The sequence below is a fragment of the Protopterus annectens genome, chromosome 17.part0 (assembly GCF_019279795.1).
Source record: "Protopterus annectens isolate FY-2018-M chromosome 17.part0, PAN1.0, whole genome shotgun sequence".
NCBI lineage: Eukaryota > Metazoa > Chordata > Ceratodontiformes > Protopteridae > Protopterus > Protopterus annectens.
Window position 1 is genome coordinate 552,812,652 of NC_056751.1, and position 20,915 is coordinate 552,833,566.

The 20,915-nt window shown below is 38.8% G+C and overlaps 1 protein-coding gene across 2 annotated transcripts in view; it reads right to left on the reverse strand.

The window, feature by feature from the left end:
- DUSP8 (dual specificity phosphatase 8) overlaps positions 1 to 20,915 on the reverse strand; it is a 1,059,944-nt gene that overhangs the window by 837,702 nt on the left and 201,327 nt on the right. For both annotated transcript variants that reach the window (XM_044059067.1, XM_044059068.1), the window contains exon 2: positions 9,762 to 10,148. In XM_044059067.1, the coding sequence (XP_043915002.1) occupies positions 9,762 to 9,992 (231 nt within the window). In that variant the 5' untranslated portion in view covers positions 9,993 to 10,148. The remainder of the gene's footprint in view (positions 1 to 9,761; positions 10,149 to 20,915) is intronic.

Consider the following 20,915-nt stretch of genomic DNA (forward strand, 5'->3'; position numbering starts at 1 on the left):
GCATAAAAGAGTTACACTGCAAATTCACTGGGGAAATCAACTATATAATATTATTGTACTGTTTAAGTTATGCTTCATTGCCTATTTTAGAATTGTACAAATACATTGCTTGATTCATACTACTTCATGGCTTAACATATTGCTTAAGTTTAACTAGGTCACAGCCAGAAAGGGCAAATGTGGTCCATTTCACTTAAGGTTGGTTTGAAAATATGAAGACAGTGATTTATACAAGATGACAGACTACATCTAAGCAATGGAATATGCCGGCAGCAAGAAAAGGTTGGGGGAGGAGGTTTCTTAACAGCAATGCCACAATGGAAATTAAGTTGTATACTAAATAATGTTAGAAGCTTAGAAAATTAGCTGATCACAATGTTAGAAGAATGAAATGTGGCAACGTGTTCAGCGTACTTCCTATGATTCTGGAGGGTGTAATATTTTGTACGAGAATGTGGGTGTTGAATGGGGAAAATATTTAAATAAAGGAAAAAAAATAAACGTTACAGAAGTGGTCACCCATTATAATGTATAAAAAGTGCCACATTTAATGACATGACTGTTGAATATAAGCACTTGTGTTGTTAGATGTTCACAGTTTGCAGACTGTAACTACCATTCTAATAATGAATGAGTACACTGTGCTCTCGCACATGGAAGGCAAGTGAACAACAAGCAAGCTGAAGCACTTCAGTCTGAACAGAGTCAAAGGAAATGAAGCACTTCTTACACCACAGTAAGGTAATCTCTCATACAGGCACGACCACCATGCCAGCATCGCAGAAGTATGTACTAGACCACCTGAATACACGTGGAGTTTCTGATTTTGGCATTAAAAATTAAGCAAGGACCCACTGTTACTACAAAGACAAACCCTGGTCTTTTGTAGCACTTTGTGTTAAACAAGATGAAATGTTAGCAGCCAAAACCTGCAAAAAGCATCTCTGATCCGGTGAACACAGCATGCATATATGTGGCAGCCCTATCCATCCATCCATCACCACTTTTCCCCATTTTTGCACACAGAGTTAGGGTGCCACATCAATAGTGACCATCATTCTGTCACGGTGGTGCACCTGTAGCATTGTTGCCTCACAGTAAGAGGTTCTCCAGTTCGATTCTCGGTGGGAGCGCCTTCTGTGTGTAGTCTGCATGTCCTCCCCGAGGTAGAGTGGCGTTTGAAAGACATGCATAGATGGGCTTGCCTTAGTTGAAGGTTGCGTGTCGAGCTGGCACCTCGGCACCCTAAAAATCTACTGCCAATCATTAGCTGACCGGAGTTCTGCTGTGGAGACCCCTAACTGGGAAAAGCCGAAAGAAGAACATTTAGAGCCAATCTTCACACAGTGCTTGATGGATAGCCCTGTCAAATGGCTTTAATACTATAACTGTGTTTCCAAATTAAACAATAGTTGATTTTTGTATGAATTCAGAGACGATGTTAGATGTGGTTTGCTGGGAATATATGAGAAAGGCAATCTAAGCATTTGCTTTCCCAAATAGTATAACAGAGTTAAGGAGAATATATGATGGATCAGAAACAAAAATAAAGGTTGGAGGAGTCTTTTCTAACAACTGTTCATATTTATTGCTTTGGTCGACTACGAAAGTCCAACTGGCTGGAAAAAAAACCTTTGTAGCATAGGCCCAGGGAGACTAACTCCACAAGGTACAGACAGAAAGTAATACAGATACATATAGTGTGATGTATCATTTAAGCATTCAATAAATTAGAGAGAAAAATGACTGAGCATAGAATAATTAGAAAACAAAAATTACAAGATATATATAAATAGTCAACATGCAAATAGTAAAATTATTCACAGGCAAACAAAGATATGAAAAATCATTCAAATGTATATCACAATGAATGTTTAGACAAAGTTTAAATGTACAGTGCTATATAATAGCAGAAGTGTGGTAAAGTGAACTTTATTAACCAAGTTAAGGAGAGTACAGTACAGTGTATGTGGCAAAGTAGACATAACAGTACAGGATAAGATAGAAGATTACTAGCCAAGTAGTCATTTTAGAGCAGGATGGGATAGAGTAGGATGAGGATAGTTTAGGGGGATTAGCCAGGTGTGGTGCATGAACAAACCCATGAGACCTTTACATGCTGCTTCAATAGTAGCTTGAATAATTTCAGGTTGTTAGCTTGCCGAAGTGAGAGAGGAATGTAATTCCAAATTTTAGAGACGTGAGAGTAATAGAAGAGAGTCGCCTGTAGTATTGTTTGATTTAATTGGAAGCAGTAAAAATTTGTCAAAGCAGTGAAGATGGGGAGTAAGACTGGATAATAATTTTCAGTATTGGGCATTTCTCAGGTTGGAAAATCACACCTTGACCAGTTTTTAGTTGTGTGAACATTAGACAGTGAGGCAATTCTAACTAATCTACAGTGATGGGCTGCATAAGGTTTTCCAGGAGAGCACACAGCAGAGGCAATAGTTTACCTAGCCTGGTCAGTCAAGTAAGGTTTAGATCAATGCAGAGTGTGGAGTGTTTGGTTCATCTTCCTTATAGCTTACATTATGTGGTGATCAAATATCATGGCACCATCTATGATGACACCTAGGAATTTGGTATAATTACGAGTTCAGTTTTGCCCTAGTCAAAAGTAGTAATCGTGAAGAGATGGTGTCATTAGAATATTGTTTACTTGTAAACAGAGTAAGTTTCTTTTTCTTAGGGTTTTAAGAGTAATTGTAAGTTATGAAACAATCTTTCAATGGAGCTGAAGGATTCCTATATTATGATTCGAAGTTATTGTAGAATTTTGCATTGCTAATTTGTGTGAAATCATCAACATACAGAATAATGATAGCATTTTTACTTGCATTATTTGGATTTACTTGCATTATCTGGATCATTTATGAAAACAATGAATAACAAGGGACCAAGGCTAGATCCTTGAGGAAGCCCTGTGGTCATTGAGAGATGTTGTTTCCCCATTTTACAGCTTCACATCCATTGCTGAGGTAGCTGTTGAACTAGGTCTGAGATGAGTGTTGAAATCCTAGGGAGGAGAGCTTTTAGAACAGTTTCTGGAGAGGCACATAAAGGAAAAGTGCTGTTACTAAGTTCCCTGCATTCCTACTGCTGTTAATTGTGGTAGCCAAGCTGAGTGGAAGTGTTGTACTTCTGCCAGAAACTAAGTTGTGTGGGTCTTAGTAAGTTGTTTTTGGTATCTAATTTTAGTAGCTGTGACTGTACATATTTTTGTAAGACTTTAGATAGGGAGTGGCAGAAACAAAATGGCTATTGACCTGTAACTGGAGATATCAGTAGAACAGCCATCTTTGTGTTGGGAAGGATACAAGATTTTTTCCAAATACTGGGGAGATGATTTTTTTGTGATGGACCAGTTTATTAGGATAGAGTTTAGATAAACTCTGCTAGAAAACAGTCAGAAGTGTAATTGGCTTAACTTGGAGAAGATAGTTCCTAATGGTGGACATGGGGATGGGTTCAGAATTAAATGTGTTGGGAATATTTGCTGACTCTGGACGGGGGGTGGGTGTTACAGGTGACAGAGTAGTTATAAATGGAAATGACTGTTAATAAAATGTGGCTTGTATTAGCTGGCAATCCTGTTAATAGACTGTGCTGGTTGGATTGCGTTGCTAAGGATAAACAAGTTTGTTGAAGGACCAGAAAGGTTTGGGATTGTTTTGCATTGTATTGGAAGTTTGTATGGTATGTTTTTGTCAAGTTTCATCATGTGCTTTGGAACAGTTTTATAGGCTGGACTGAATTTTTATTTGTTTTCAAGTATTCCTACCTCTATTTCTTTAATCATCACTTTGTGCTTTGCAGTTAACTAGAGTGTACGATTAACTTTAGCCCTTTCACTTGTTAGTGGGGCATTTTCATTTAAGATGAGAAGAAAGTATCACTAAAGTACTTCTCACAGAGAGTATGAAGGTGATTCTAGTTAATGTACCTCAAGCTGGCAAGAAAAGCTTCTTTATGGAAAGATGCGAGTTTGCCTACTAGATTATAGCAGTAATGTCTCGCAGGGGAGCTTAGATGCCTAATTGTAAAAGTAGGGAGGTGATCACTTAATGAGTAAGGGAGAGAGAGCCAAAAGTGAGCATATACTGCTTGGGGAATTTGTGAATATACATTCAATATTTTATTGTATTTAAAGTGGAGATGAGTTAAGTGAAGCCAGATAACTTGTTTATATCACTGTTGTAGTCAATAACAGTTTTACAATCTATATTTAAATCCTCTAGTATTATAGTTTCTTGCCAAGGCCCATGAGAGGATTTCCCCCACAGGTAACGATGCATAAGGTCTTACAGTTAAGTATAAGTGAGGATACAAGCATCTTAGCAGGGTGCTACAAGTAGAGTGTTTCATAGGTTCATAGGTGAATGAAGACTAGCCATCAATCCTGGATCAGAATCAAACCTTGTACCTATGAGCTGAAGACTTTAACCATTATGCTAAATCCTCTGGTGTCGGCCTGTATTATTGGGATTATTGCTACACCAACTGTTTTTTTGTTGTTCTATCTAATCCAAGAATGTTATACCCTGGTGGCAGGATCTTCTCATCTTTCATTATCTTATTACACCAGGGTTTCTGTTATACACATGGTTTCAGGAGAATGGAAGGCAATGCACACATGGACCTCTTAGAGTTTATTTCTAATGTTTCTGAGGTTAATGCTATAAATGTGCAAGTTACTGGATTTAGAGGCTTGGCCTAAATAACAAGATGCATTTGTGGTGGCAGTTTGTTAAAACATTTTGTGAGAAGTGGAGAGGGTCTGGGGAAATTTGGCAATTCTTTTATGACTGACAGAGTGGACTTGGGTTTGGATGAATATCTCCACAGAGCTTAAGTGGGAGAAAAAGGCTCAGGCAGGGTAAGAGTTACATTTTTGTTTTACAGCAGCTATGTGGAGAACGGGAGTCAGAAAGGTACAGTTTGGTATGAAAAGGTGATTAGTGGCTAAGCTGATTAGACTTGGTGTGATATAGAAATTGTAGTGCGTTTGATTTTGAGTTACAGAATATGATACTTGAAAATGGGATTGTTGGAGTTTTCGATGAAAAGATGTTAGGTGTGCGAGTAATAGAAGAGGGGAAAGATAAGAAGTTGCCAGGGGAAACATTTTGATAGGTCTAGGCCAGGTTGGGAAATAAAAAGTGTTGGACAATTGTGCCAAATGGCCACATGAATAAGCTGAGGGGTTGAGGTATACTGATAAGTGCTAAGAGGAGATTGGTGAAAGCTGCAAGTTGAAGGTCTGAGCATTAGACAGGAAAAGAAAGTCTAACTATTTTGAGTGGATTAGTGGAGAGGTGAAAGAAAGAGGTATGCAGAGAAAAGTGCATATCGGAGATAAATACACACACACACACACACACACATATATATATATATATATATATATATATATATATATATTTTTTTTTATGGGAGAGAAAGAGTTTAAAATGAGACTATATAAAAAGAGAGCAAGTGGAAATGTGAAAGAGAAGTCAGACAGAGAGAAGTGATGTGACTATAGGTAATAAATCTAGAGAAAGGTAGAGAGGTGTGTGAAATGACTGTAGTGGGATGTAGCTGGGTCTCATTGTGTGCAGTTGAAGATTGGTTGAGTATAACTGTGGAGTTGTTGTTGCTGAGAAGGGCTTGCTACCGAAGCCAAAAGATTCTTGAAGTTTGAATAATGACAGTGCGAGTGTAGGAAAGAACAGAGTTGGCGGGAAGAAAAAGAAAGTATGTGAAGGTAAGAAAATACAGTGTTAGTTGGTACGTTTATGTGACAGGTAGCACAGAGGACATTTTTTATAGGAATGGGTCTGTAGGTAGTTAGTGTGACAGTTTGGGACTATGACACAGATAACAGAGAAAGTTAAAGCAGGTGGCATATGGCGTTACTGAGATTATTTGTGCTCTAGGGAAATGGAGAAAGAGAAAGAGTCATATGTGTGCTGGTAGAGTGGAGGTTTCCTTTAAGAAAAAGTGGTAGGTAGGAGGAGAATGAGGAGTATTAAAGTAATGGTCCAGGTGGCAAATGGGCAATTAGATATGCAAGGGGAGCAAAGCAAGCTGGAGAATAACTCACACTATGAGTGGTGTGAGTGTACAGATACACACACTACTCACACACACACACACACACACACACACACACACACACACACACACACACACACACACACACACACACATATTCACACACACACTCATATTCACACACACACTCATATTCACACACACACTCATATTCACACACACACTCATATTCACACACACACACACTCATATTCACACACACACACACTCATATTCACACACACACACACTCATATTCACACACACACACACACACACACACTCATATTCACACACACACACACACACACACTCCATATTCACACACACACACACACACACACATATTCACACACACACATATTCACACACACACATATTCACACACACACATATTCACACACACACATATTCACACACACACATATTCACACACACACACATATTCACACACACACACTCATATTCACACACACACACTCATATTCACACACACACACACACACACACACACACACACACACACACACACACACACACACACACACACACACACTCATATTCACACACACACACACTCATATTCACACACACACACACACACTCATATTCACACACACACACACACACTCATATTCACACACACACACTCATATTCACACACACACACACACACACACTCATATTCACACACACACACACACACACACACACACACACACACACACACACACACATATTCACACACACACATATTCACACACACACATATTCACACACACATATTCACACACACACATATTCACACACACACACACACACACACACACACACACACACACACACACACGCACACACACACACACACACACACACTCATATTCACACACACACACACACACACACACACACTCATATTCACACACACAGACACACAGTTAGGGTCCCAAAATAGATATAATAGTAGTAAGTTAGCCATATTTAGTAAGAGATAAAATTTAACATGGAACAATTTTGCAGTGTTTAGTTGTAGATCAGAAAAGATGGTTAAACTACATGTTATATCAGTTGCATTAAGCAATGGCCAAGAACATGTATACACTGCTAGTTAAAACACATGAAGCAACAGAGTGGAGTTCCTATAGCCTACTGCAACTAATAATGTTAAACAAGTGATACTAGCCTAGATTTTAACTAGTACATGCCTGGTTATTTTATTTTGTTTGAGGAAGAAGCGGATTTCCTTTGCTGATTGGGGTGGAGGGGGTGCCTACAGAAGTTTTCAGCTCTTAGGAAGCCAGGTGAACACAGAGTAAAAACAGTTGTGGACCTACAGAAAAAGCAGAGAAAAGAAGATACGGAGAGACTTGGTGCGTTCAATAGATAGATCCACCAGAGATATCCTCTCCCCTCCTCTTATTTTCTAAAGGATTCACAAATTCAGAGATATAACTGGTGTGGCAGCCAAGAAAAAGTAGCTTTGTTTGCAAATTATACTATCTTATACTTAAAATCTTCAATCTGACAGAGTGCTGCAAGCTATTTTAAGACTGCTTCAAGTATTTTAGGAGTATAAATGAATAAGGGTAAAACAAAGACTATAGCAGTAAATTATGTTCCCATAAATGAATTAGTTCAACAATACCCATATGCAAGGGGACATGAAGAGAGGAAGCATTTAAGCAGATAGATTAAAAAGGACTCTGTTGTGGCAGCCAAGGATATGTGGGAGGAGATCAAGCAGAAAGTTATTAAAAAAATAATAAAAACTTAGAAACTAAGGCCACGGTCAAGGACAGTAAGACACAGGAAGTGTTACTTCTTTTGATCCCGGACATGGGTCAGACATACTTTTATCAGACAGAGTTAAAGCTGTGGATGGTAATTAATAAAGAACCGAAGGGTAAAGGTAAAGTGGGGTAAGTTGATTCTTCCTAGTGAACTGGGTGGTTTAAGACTACCTGACTTGAAGGAATACTTTAAAACTACTTGACTGAGACTTGTATATAGCACAATCACAGAGCAATAGCTCAAAGCAGAAAAAAAGATGACGGTGGAGCAAGGTGGAGCCATGAGAAATACAAGAGATTAGAGTTTTGAAAGCAAGCCTTTACAGAAAATAGAAATAACTAAAAGGACTATAAAATGGCAGACAGGATTACAAAGGCAGTGAGGGACCAGAGCAAGGAAATTTAGTCAACAGAAATACACACGACTAAAGGTATAGAAAACAGGCAAGAGATGGCAGGAAGTAACTGGGGGAAGCTAAAAAAAGAAGCACTCTGCTTGGAGCAAATGAGTTAGAAGTCAAGCATGTGCTTAAGCTGCATGTCAAAGAATGCCTTCCATAGAAGGGACTGCTGGCAGAATATAATCAAAGAAAGATAGGCAGGGCTAATGAGGGGATATTGAGTGAAAGATCAGCTCTGGTAGGGTTTTAGTGGAATCAAGAACAGAAGATGCTATTAAGAACAGAATTATTAGTAAGCATATAAAATGCTAAATGATAATTAAAAAAAATTCAGAAGGGGTTAAAAAATCTGGAAGGGAAGGTTAGAATGACAACAGAAAAAGCAAAGGAAGGAGATTTGTAAGACCTTTAGGAAGTCTAGAATATTTAAGATATTTGCATGGAAATGTTTATACAGGTACTTACATATTACAAGTTGAGTTCAGAGGATATTTCCTCAGACAGGTGCCAAATATGTGAAGGGAATGAGAGAAGAAACTGGGAACACATATTCTGGGAATGTGTGGAGTTAATCAAGTTTAAGGACTCCCAAAAGATCATCCTGACACAACTGTTGGGGATCAAATTATACTAAGGACACAATGCTGTAGAGTTGGCTTAGAATATTTGAGACATAGTATGGCCTTATTAAGTTTAATGTTGCCATATTAAGCTTAATGTCATTATCGGCAAGATGCAATTACATGAAAGTCGAAATGAAAGATTAAACCAGCTGTCAATAAAGTACTGAATAATGTAAAGTAAAGTCCTAGACATCTAGAAGTCGTCATTTTGATAAGAATAAATGGTGTATTTGGAAACAATATGTACAAGATGCTGCTCAAATACATGACTAAAACAAGTAGGTTGATAGGAACTGAAAAGTATACGAGAATGTTTTAATACACAAAAACAAAAGCGGTGTGATATAAACGGTATATATATAATGCATGTATACGAAAGAGTAAAGTATTACTGTGATCTTTTTTCATTATTAATGTAGGTAAGCTCACGTTACAAATGAATGTGATTAATAAAGTTATTTAAATAAGTTAAACCTTTGAATTTTAATGGGTGGAAACTTCCAAAAAAAGAAATCTGCATACATTTCTTTATCTAATGTACACTGCAAAGAAATAGCATAAACTAGTATTTGTACCTTACTTCTGGAAAACTGAATGTTTTGTATTACAACAACTGTACAACATTAACTTTTCACCACTAACGCATTAAATTTTATGCACTCATCTCCTTCTCTATGAAGTACTGAGGTTTTCATAGGGTCATAGGTTAGTACTAGGCTAACTGCCCTTGCGAGTCATTTTAAGCCTAGCCAATTATCCCTTGTGAGACTCAAACCCTGCACCTTGTGTTTGTAAGGTAAACACCTTAATCATTATGCCACCTTCCCAACCCTTTACAGACCACAGTGAAGTTTAATGCACAGACATACCTTGATTTTGCAAGCTGGTTGAATGAACTCTGTAATTAAAACTTTGTCCTGCTGCAGTCTCCGCTTCACTAACTTTGAGCAGCAAATGTTAACAGAACTGAGCACATGTGAAATATTATACTCCACAAAGGATCGGCAATCAATCACTAAGGTAGTGTCCATAGCTGTCTGCAGGATACTGGCCATCTTCTGTGCATCGATCTGTTTGCACAGACTCTTCTTCCCAGCCATGCTGACTTAAATTTCACCCCCCAGCTGGGGTGGGGGATGGGCCCTTGCACTGCTCCTCAAATGGAAAGTGAGCTCTAGGACCAGCTCAGGTATTTGATTGCTTCATCCCCATCTGATGAGCATGGAGTTCTGACTCACTACGTCAGATGCATCATTCTGCAAAATAAAATGAGAAACGTAGTCAATACACAATTCATACAGGGCAATAACCTGTAATATAGCTGCATGACCAATGTTTTGTTTTGCTTTCACTATAATGAACCGCTTTACAGTTTATTTCAATTTACTGCAAACATCAATTTACTTTCCTCCAAAAGCCATTTGAGGATAATTAAGTTAGGCAGTACATTTCATGATGATTCCTGTACTCTGCTGAGTTATTGATTACCACAATTAATTTATACACATCATGGCTTCATGTTCTATGTGGATAGGCAGTAGAGAAATTCTACTGGAGTGGAATGAGTTCTATATTCTTGGCATACTGCTCAGAGCTCTTCATAGCCATTTCAAGGTTTCTATTTCCTTACTTTGGTCTTTATATTAAGGTACATCACATATGTTAAGAGGATCAGGCAAGTAGTACAGTTCTGGTTATGTCATATATTGTGCATCTTCCCAAGACCTTGGTCAGTGGCTCTCCACCAGAGGCACCCAATTGGCCCGTTTGTTCTGAGTAAACAGAAGTCAAGTTGCAGGGTATGAGCCATCTTGCTGGCCATGGGAGGTTTCCTACCTTTTCCCTTTGGAAAAATGTCCTTCCCCTCAGTGGTTCCTCCAAGCCACCTACAGCTCTCTTCTAAAAAGAAGTACATCTCCATATTCCTGATTCTTCTTGGCTTTACTGGTGCAAAGAACCACAACAGCACAGACTCAACTGTTTCCGATTCCATTGGGTAACACCTTGTACCCCCACTACGTATTATCATTGTGACAAGTCACAACCCCCCACCCCCACCCCCGGGATGGGATTTCCAGCAATGTCTGCTTGCTCTCATCCTCCCAGGCCAGTTCCTATAGGCACCTGGGTAGCTACTCTAACTCAAGCCACCTGTGACATGCTGTTTGTTTCACTTTTATCTTCAAAGCCAGTTGGCTGTCTTACATTTAAACAGCTTACCATCTCTCTCAGGAATGATGTGTAAATAAATATTCATATGCTAGTAGGGACATTGCAAATGAAAAACAAAATTGTTTTCAAGCCTTTAAAGATTACAGAATCTTTTACAAAATAAGAAAAAAAAGAGATAGTGTTAATTTTGTTGCTACTGAGATAAAATACATTTATTAGAGTTTGTGAGGTAACATGGTCTTTCCTACAAATCACGTTTTGACATTCAGGCTTCTAAGAAAGGATTAATTCTTTCCTCCATTAGGGGCGAATAAGCCTTTGAATGATTAGCTATCTGCCTTATTCAAGAGATAACCAATTTCCAAATAGTATGGCAACACAGCAGAGGATGGATGCTCATTCCTTTATCGCTAAACTCCTGCATCTAGAAGAAAGAAACCAGATCCTCAGCAATGCTTAAATAATCAGGAATTGATATTGAACTTTTTACAGCATTTAACTTTTGTCTTTAACCCACATATTTACTTGGTTAAAATAATAAAAACAAATTCTGAGAATATATCCAAATACCCTCTATAAATGTATTACAAACACAGATGGTAGATGGGATTCATAAACATTAAGCCCTATACTGTAGGGCTTGGACTCAGTACAAAGACATACTAATGCCTGTTGCAATTTACAAAGCCTGCCACACACCACAAGTAAACCATATGCGTGATTTTATTCCATTGTGTATCCACCACAATCCATGCAGAGGGCCCATGCAAATGGCCTTCCCAACTGTAGTCAGTGATTCAGACACAATGCGGCAACTGCGTATTGGTTAGTCCATCGCTAATGATCTCTCAGATTAAGGGACCAGGACAGTGTACCAATAGTCATCATACCTCTAGGGGAAGATGTGTCTGTCTACTCCACTTGTATTCATTTTGCTTAGTGTAACACAGCTGGATGAGAGAAGATAGCAGAGAAAACCTACAAAAAAAATTCAAACTTTTTATTTTTTTGCTTGTTTTGTGTTAGAAATGCGGTGACTGTTGCACCCACTACCACAACCCCACTTACTCCCTACCCACAGCTGTGATGTTACTATGTTCATGCCAATGAAATAGATACCTTCATTGTAATATATTTAACTATACTGTAGTCATGGCAATTCGTTATGACCTGCTCATGCCCAGATCAAAAAAGACAGCATATAGCAGTGCCCTACAGTCAAGTAGAACATTCTGAGACTGTGCTGTCTAATTCACAAATTATGACTGAAAGCAATCATATGATACAAATAGCATTTTACAATATTAAATATGCAGTTCTCTTCAGAAAATTAGTTTGTGTGTGAATTAATAAAACATTCAGACAGCTTCTTTGGCACAAACACTGCAGCTGCCCAGGGTATCTCTGCAAGATCTGGTGCTCTGCTACTCATTAGCAGTGTCTGCATGCATTCAATCCTACATTATAGTGATTCATGTCCACAAACTAGCATAATCTCTGGATCAGTAATATACAGTCACCATCACCTTGCACAGAACAGAATGCAGCAGGCCTGTCATTGCACATAAGCTCCCACACATCTGCAGTCATCATAGGATAGTGGCTGTGAAGCCCTAATGGTTAATCAAAGATTGAAATGGGCTGTATTGCCTAAAGTTGTCTCCTCCCCTCTACTCTGGCAGAAGTGATTTGTCATGGCTTGATAATTCCCTTTCACCATCTATTCCTAATCAGCTCTTTATCACCCAATATGCTAGATAAACTTAAGTGGAAGACCCCTATGTGCACATTATATGAATTTCATTGCAGAGGTTATATAACAAAACAGCCTTCCGCCACATCCATGAACATTCACTGGCATTCCTGACACTGATGCATACAGTATATTAATGTGCATTAAAGTCCCTGTACATGATTCAGTACATTACTGTGGGACATTTTATTATTATGATCTAGCTTTGTGAATCACGCTGACACGACAATAAACAAAACATAGCACACACTGCCTCTTTATATGCGAGTGTGCACTGTTCATGAGTATGGGAGATTGTGTCTTTCAGCTCCCCTGTGAACCCCCCCCCCCCAACACACACATATTAATGCACACCAACACAAGAGCACAGGATAACATAAAAACCCTTCAGCTGAGCATGACTGCTCATTCTCCCCACGGTCGTCTTTGGTGGCAATGATGCCCAAGGCTGAAGTACATTACACACTCCACAGCAGACAGTGTTATGTCATCATAATATTCAACAACCACAGTTATTCCTGCAGGAGGCGGGCAAAGGCCAGACAGTACAGTCTTGTTCTAACAGAGAAGACAAGCACTGCATTCTACAGTTTTGCTGAAACTGTGGATAACTTCATTGTTCATTTACTGCCAAGCTCATCTGGAAAATGTGGTGTACAGTGAGTTTATATGCCAATATATTTATAAAGGCACTGTGGCCAACATTTCACACAAATCAGTAAAATGAATGGCAGCATACAGCAACTTTTTACACAAAAAGAACAATTAATATTTAAATACTTAAGCAAATATATTGAATATTTATCAATTGTAAAGTTTTTGAAAGCAAATCTAGATGATTTTCGTATAACGGTACAAATAGTTCATTAAAGGGATTTAGGGTAAATGTGATGATTAAAATACAAAACAAATCAAACATCAATGTTTTGCATTTAAATGAGACAATGTGTGTTGGATGTTGTGGTAAAACAACAACTGGCTGTCAACACATACAAATCCATTTATACAATTACTAGGCAAGGTGAAAGGCCTGAACAGTAAAATGAACACAAGCATTTGAAAATGTACCCAGAAAATGGCAATGCATGTTATACATATGACTGTCTTTGATGCTACAACAAGAACTTGGATAACATGTCAGATCTGGTGGCAAACAAACAGTGATTTAAACTACTGCCCAGATGATCTAAGTTCACAGGCACCATACAGAACTGGCAGATGTTGAGAGGCACAAGTGCCCAATGCCGACTGAACTCTCCTTTCAGGAAGAAGGTACCTCATCGCTTGCATGACACTTAGTGGGAGCCCAGGGTGTTGTATCAATGGACCACAAGCATGCCAGCATGTGCTACCATGCTGTACATGTATGCAGTCACGGATTCAGAGTATGTTGGCATAGCTCCTGAGGCAGACAGCATACAACAGAGTGTCAGAAGCTACCAAGAGAGAGAGACACGCACTCCATCCAGGGATGAATAGGCCACTCTATGGGACCAGCAAGCTTGCCCACTCCTTACCACCTGACTGCTGTCACTGCAGAATATATGCAATGACAGGGCTTTCCAGGCAGGAACACATGAGCTATAAAGCTCTCACCAAAGCTCCCATTCCATAGATTGAACAGGCTAGCTCCCATTGGTAAGATCCTATGGAGAAAAAAAAAATAAAATTAAAAAAAAAAAAAAAAACCCACCTACGTAACTTACACAGAGAGAGTTGAATTATTCTATCCTGATAATGATATTTCCAATAAAATAAAAAGTTTCAGTGTTGGCTTCCCTAAATATCATACATAATTAGGTTACAACTGGCTTAACACAACTGGTCAAATTAATGCTTGATCATAGATCATACCATTAGCAGACACAGTGAAACCTTTATGCACTGCTTTCTATAGTTTTTCTTTTCCCCAGTATTATGTAACTAAATACTAGAGAGATGCATACACTCTCAGGTCTCAGACTCCCTCCTTACTAATGACCTCCTTTCCAATACTCAGCATGGTTTCCGACCAAACCATAGCACCACCACTGCCTTACTCTCCTTTACTAACACTATCCTTCAGCATAAAAACAATGGCCATCTCTCCTTTGCTACTTTCCTAGACCTATCTAAAGTATTTGACATGGTCCCACACAAACAGCTCATCTCTGTCCTCAATAACCTATCCTTCTCTTAATCAGTCACCAACTGGTTTCAGAGTTACCTGTCTGACCGCCAACAATCCGTTGTATGGCAGAATGACACATCTCCCCAACTATCTGTCTCCATAGGGGTTCCCCAAGGATCCATCCTTGGACCCCTACTGTTCTCTTTATTCACCAATAATCTAGCCTCTGCCACCAAACATGGCACACTCATACAATATGCAGATGACTCAACCATCATCTGCTCAGCCATGTCCCTAACCAAACTGCAAAAAGTCACACAGGAAGCCTTTTCCTCTGTTGAAACTTGGTTATCCGATGCCCAATTAATACTAAACACAAACAAAACCAAACTACTCATCTTCCAACCCACCAAACATACTAAAAACAACTCTCACTTTAACATCACAGCAAAAGACAACACCACTACATACCCAACTGAACACACCAAATTGCTAGGAGTGGAAATAGAGAATAAACTAAAATTTGACATTCACATATCCATGACCATAAAAAAGTCTACAAAAAACTAGGAGCGTTATACAGAAATAAACAACTTCTCACCAAAGCAGCAAAGATTTCAATAGCAAATTCCCACCTTATCTCCACCCTACTTTATGCCTCTCCAATATATACCAACCTAAGGCAATGTGATCTAAATAAGCTAGAGACCTGCTACAACAAAATCGCCAAATTCGCCACAGGGGCATCCTACCATACTCACCACTGCCTCTCACTTGCTGAACTGGGCTGGCTTGAACTCCCTCACCTCCTTCAATGGTATCAACTCTCATTCACCCTCAAACTAGTAAACGATCCACTAAATGTCCCATCCCTCCAGAATCTACTCCAACTCTATCGCACCACCAGATCACTAAAATCCAGCAACAAAAATCACTTGCAAATCACTAAAGCCAATAACTCTGCTGGTGAAGCACTATTCTCTTGTGCCATAGACAAATTATGGAACTCCCTCCCACCCACAATTACCTCTGTGCCATCATGCACCCACTTCAAAACTTTACTAAAAGCGCACCTAAAAGCATGCTGGCTATGCCCTTGCAACTCCCACTCTAATAACACCCACCCCATCCAACCACTACCTTTCTTTCCACCCCACTAACTACCTTGATTATAGCAAGCTCAGATGCTCATAAGCCTAGTACTTATTATACAGCAGGAACTTCTTATTGCAACATTTGTTAATGTCTGTTATGTACTTCACAGATAAAGATTCTAGTTGTCTACTGATGTACTATGTTCTTCATCTGTAAGTATGTTTGTAATTAATTAATTGCTATATTAATCAAATTGTTAATTGCGATGTAATCCAATGTAACTACTGTCTGTTTATTTTAACTGTGGACCTTTTCTCCCTGGGCCTCCACTGAAAATGGACCTACGTCCAGTCGGACAAATCCCGGTCAACAAATGTAAATAAATAAATAAAGTTAGCATACATTATGTGGTTTTGCTGCTTGCCTAAACCCAGATATGGAGGTGCAGTGAAAAACTCCACAAGCTTTAGTTACGAGTGTGTTGTGTTTTTGATCAGCTGTAATCATGCAATTTGTTTTTGCAATCACAGGCAAAATTTCTATGATACAGACAACAAAACCTACACATTATTAGGCCATTTGATAACATCAGCTAAACAATTACAGAAACAAAATCACTCAGATGCATAGTATAGATTCATGCAAAACTATGCTCTATTGTGCTGGATACTATCTACTGGAGATATCTTGGCATTAAATAAATGAAATCCACTGCTAGGTGTGTGGCATCCTGACAATACATAAGCAAATTAAGGGCTTTGCTAAAAAATGCATAGCATATTACATGGTTCAAAAAAACCACAGGAGGACCACAAGCAAAGTGCTAAGGGAAAAGTTTAACAAGCAAAATGTTTGCATCTATAATCAACAACAGTAAACACCACAATGCAGCAGTGCACAATGGTGCACTACATGCAAACAAGCAAACACGGGGCTTAAATGAAACAAGAAATAACCCTTTTAACTCAAACTAGCCAATAAGGACACTCTCTCTGAGCTCTAGTCCAATCACACTTGATTAGATGGGACCCAGACAGCACTCTCCTCCTACAAGTGTGCAGAAGTGCATTCTCCAACAAAGATGGCTTGAATTTGATGCCCAGAAGTTACAAACAGACCCAGAAACAGCAAACCCTTGAACTGGGGTATGCTACAGCTGGACTAGTACAGTATACAGTAAAATATAGCAAAAAAAAAAAAACAGTTCAGAGAATTCAAGCAGACAGCAGAATGTGAATACAAATTAAAAGTGCAATACAAGAGCAAAATCAGGCACTTAATTAGCTGGAAGCAATGGATGCCTCAGATCTTTCAGCATCTCAGTGAAGAGCTGGTTTTAATGCTCAAGTGATACCAGTCTAGATTCAGCAAGTCTGAATCTAGCCTATGCTACAAAATGCAGAAGTACTAGAAATTCAAAGTGCATAAAATCAGTCACAACAGCAAAAAACAGTTTAAATAAAGCCGCAATTCAGTAGAATACTGTTCTCAAAGTGCAATGTAGGCTTTAAAAATACTTTTTTCAGCTGGTTTTAGTGTTCAAATGATAAACAGACTAGATTCAGCAAGTCTGAATATAGTATATGCTATAAAATGCTGAAGTACTATGAATTCAGAGTGCAAAAAATCTCAATTACAGCAGTAAAAAAAGCAGTTTAAATAAAGCAGTAATTCAGAATGCTACTGTATTGTCTTTAGGGGTGAACTAATTACTACCCTAGAAGGGTGGACGTTTTTGAAATGGTTTTATAGCTTCCAGATGCTATAACACATTATAGCAAAGCTCTTTGTGTATGTTATGACACACATTTGCTAGATTCTGGTTCAGTTTCTAGTAAAGGGGTAGTGTGGGAACCAGAGTCAGATGAATAAATGTATATGATGTCATTCTGTAATTCAGCACTGAAATGATGTTTTAATACGAGATGAGACAGAAGTCTCCAAGCAGTCTGTTTTTCAAACCAGACATAGAAGGATCACTCACCCAACTTCATGTTGCTTTGCTTTACTAGGTAACCAGGGAACAGTAATTCTTTAGGTGAGTCAAGAAAATAGTGAGATTAGTTAAGTACTGTTTTTCTGTATCTGTGTGAATCTATTCATTTGTGTTATTTTAATATTTCCTGTGACAAACTCTGTTTATTGTAAATAGATATTGAGTATTTTCATGTTCTTTTGTTATTTATTATTAAATATATTTAAAGTTGTCATTGTAGCTGGTCCTTTACAGAATATTTTAACCTTTGAGAGTAGTTATATTTATTTGGTGACAACTGTCGCCACTCCTGAAAGCCTTACTGCATTGGTCAAACACTACCATTTGTATTACTTTCATTCAGTGTAATTGGGTACTCTTGTAGGAGCCTTACAGTAGCTGGCTTTGGAGAGTTCTGGTGGTAGTATCTACCTTACAGTCTGGACAGAGGGGCATATATAGTAAATCTGTACCAGCCTAACCCAGGTGTGTGTGTGTGTGTGTGTGTGTGTGTGTGTGTGTGTGTGTGTGTGTGTGTGTGTGTGTGTGTAAATCAAACCTCAAAGAATGTGTGCATCAGCTACTTAGAGCAGAAGGTTTCCTTGGGACACTCTGCTAGGGACACAACTCTATAGCTATGCCAGTGGGAAGTCTTATTGGGGCCTGGAGAGAGAGCTAGAGGGAAACCCAGACTGAGTGTGTTCCATGTGTGCTTTTAAGGGAAATTGTGCTTGGTGAAGAGAGCTGCATCTGGAATTACTGTGTGTATCTATCTTTGTTTATAGTCAATGTCCCACACTGGTGTCATTGGTGAGGATTCAGACTACTTGATTACTGGCTCAGAGGGGGGACATCAACATCTGACCAAGGACATAATTCAATAACAGTAGTAGAGACTTCCTCCCTAACTAAAATCTGAGGAACACCCCTAGGCCCCTCCGAAATAATCAACCATGGTTCCCTCTGAACATCCAAAACAGACATCTACAAAGCCTCATTGGATATGCTGAAAACCATATCCACGCCGGACTCTGACCCAATCACAGCACAGAAATCTGACAACAAAGCTGGGCGAACTTCTGAGCTCTCACTCACCTAGGGAGAAACATCCGGCAGAAGCTGGACAGAAGAAGATTCTGGTGTAGGTTTCTTAATCTTCTTCTTCCCTGATGGCTGACCCTTGGGGTGAGAAATTCCTTCCATAATATCCTTAGTGAGAAGCTTAAGTCGCCGATTCTCCAGATACAATACTAAGGATGAAAGCCTACTCCTCAGTTTTGGGTACAAAACTCTAACAGACAGAACAGGATGTATGGTTGTCAGAGGTGCCTAGGCAAAATAAACACTGTTATGATCTTTATGTGGAATCTCTCTCCCACAGTGGCATTTATCCTTCTTGGATGACATGAAACCCCAGAAGCAACCAAAAGACAAGAAAAATAATGAAACCCCAATGGGGCACTTATCTGCAACAGTTTGGAACCCAGCAATGGGATGTAGGCACTCAGACTGACGATTGAGAGATGGCATTCAGACTGGTGATAAAGAAGTTCTGAGGATGGTATCTCCGGATATCACCTTTATGTCCTATGTTACGCGAAACACATACATGTGACACGCAGTTTACCTTAAAGCAATCGAAGGCTTCTGTACACTGGCCAGACACTGGGCTGCCCTAGGCAGAGAATCCCAGATGTTAAGAATACTGCAACAAGTGAATGGAAGGACATCTGCTACAGGTATTAATGTGATCACTATAAGCAAATTAGAAAGATGAAATAGAACTTTTCTAAACAATGAAAGAAGATATGAACAGAATGGATTCTGCAGTGTTTAAAAATTCAGGGGTCAGCAGATGGACATAAATGTTGGATGAAGTTCTAAAATTAGTTACAAGACTTGCACAAACATGTAATATTTGCTTTTAAGTTAAAATGAAGTGGAATGAGGTTTACACACACAAGTACAATGCATTTGGTATACACATAAAAAATTCAATACATTATTCATTTGTTTTTAGAGGTAGCCCAGGGGTTACAAGACACTGTCTAGATGCATGACTTAGTGTTGTAAACACATATTAGGCAAACAGATCAAAGATATCAAATGTAATATTACAAGATGAAACGTGTTAGTTGCTTATGGCCATAACTCCCCTGCTCTAAACTATTAGTGAAGACATTTTGCACTGCATTTCAGCACTACATTGTGTCAAAAAGCTCCAGGTGTGCAAAAGGATAGTCAACAGGCTTGTTTTGAACACAATACCACACATTTTATTGTGTGTATAGCATGCATTATATAAATCGTGAGGAGTTATCTCAGATCTTCCAGCCACTAAACATGTTCACAACATTCTGCGGTTTGGAACCACACAGATACCTTGCACTGTGATATGCAAATTCACCCTGTGAGCTTGATTGTTTGCAGATAGATGCAAAGTGTTGCTGGGCTCAAATATTAGCAGTGCTGTTGCATACAAAATAACAGTGACAATATACAGACCCTCTAGATTTAGAAATAGTTCTTACTGCACTGACTCCAGGCATTAACTTTCAGAATTGACAGGTTTTGTAAACTGTCCTAAAGTGAAACCTTTCCTGTGATGGTTTCTTTTCAGCATTATTCAGAACTGGTACAAAGTCAGCAGTGGAAACATAAAAAGAACCCACGAGCTTGCAAAGCTAGAATATAGAGGGTTATGATCAGGTCTCTGATCTTAACCACATTACTGTGTTCGAGACCTGGATGCCAAGAAATTCACTTTGACAGCGAGTGTTGTCACATAGACAACAAGTAAAGAAAAAGTCAGGGACAGTTTTTAAATACTGCCCTAATTGAAATGAGTTACTTACAGACTGATGAATGTAAACTTCCACGAATGTAAGAGGAGAGATATTCAGGGATAGTTTTGAAAT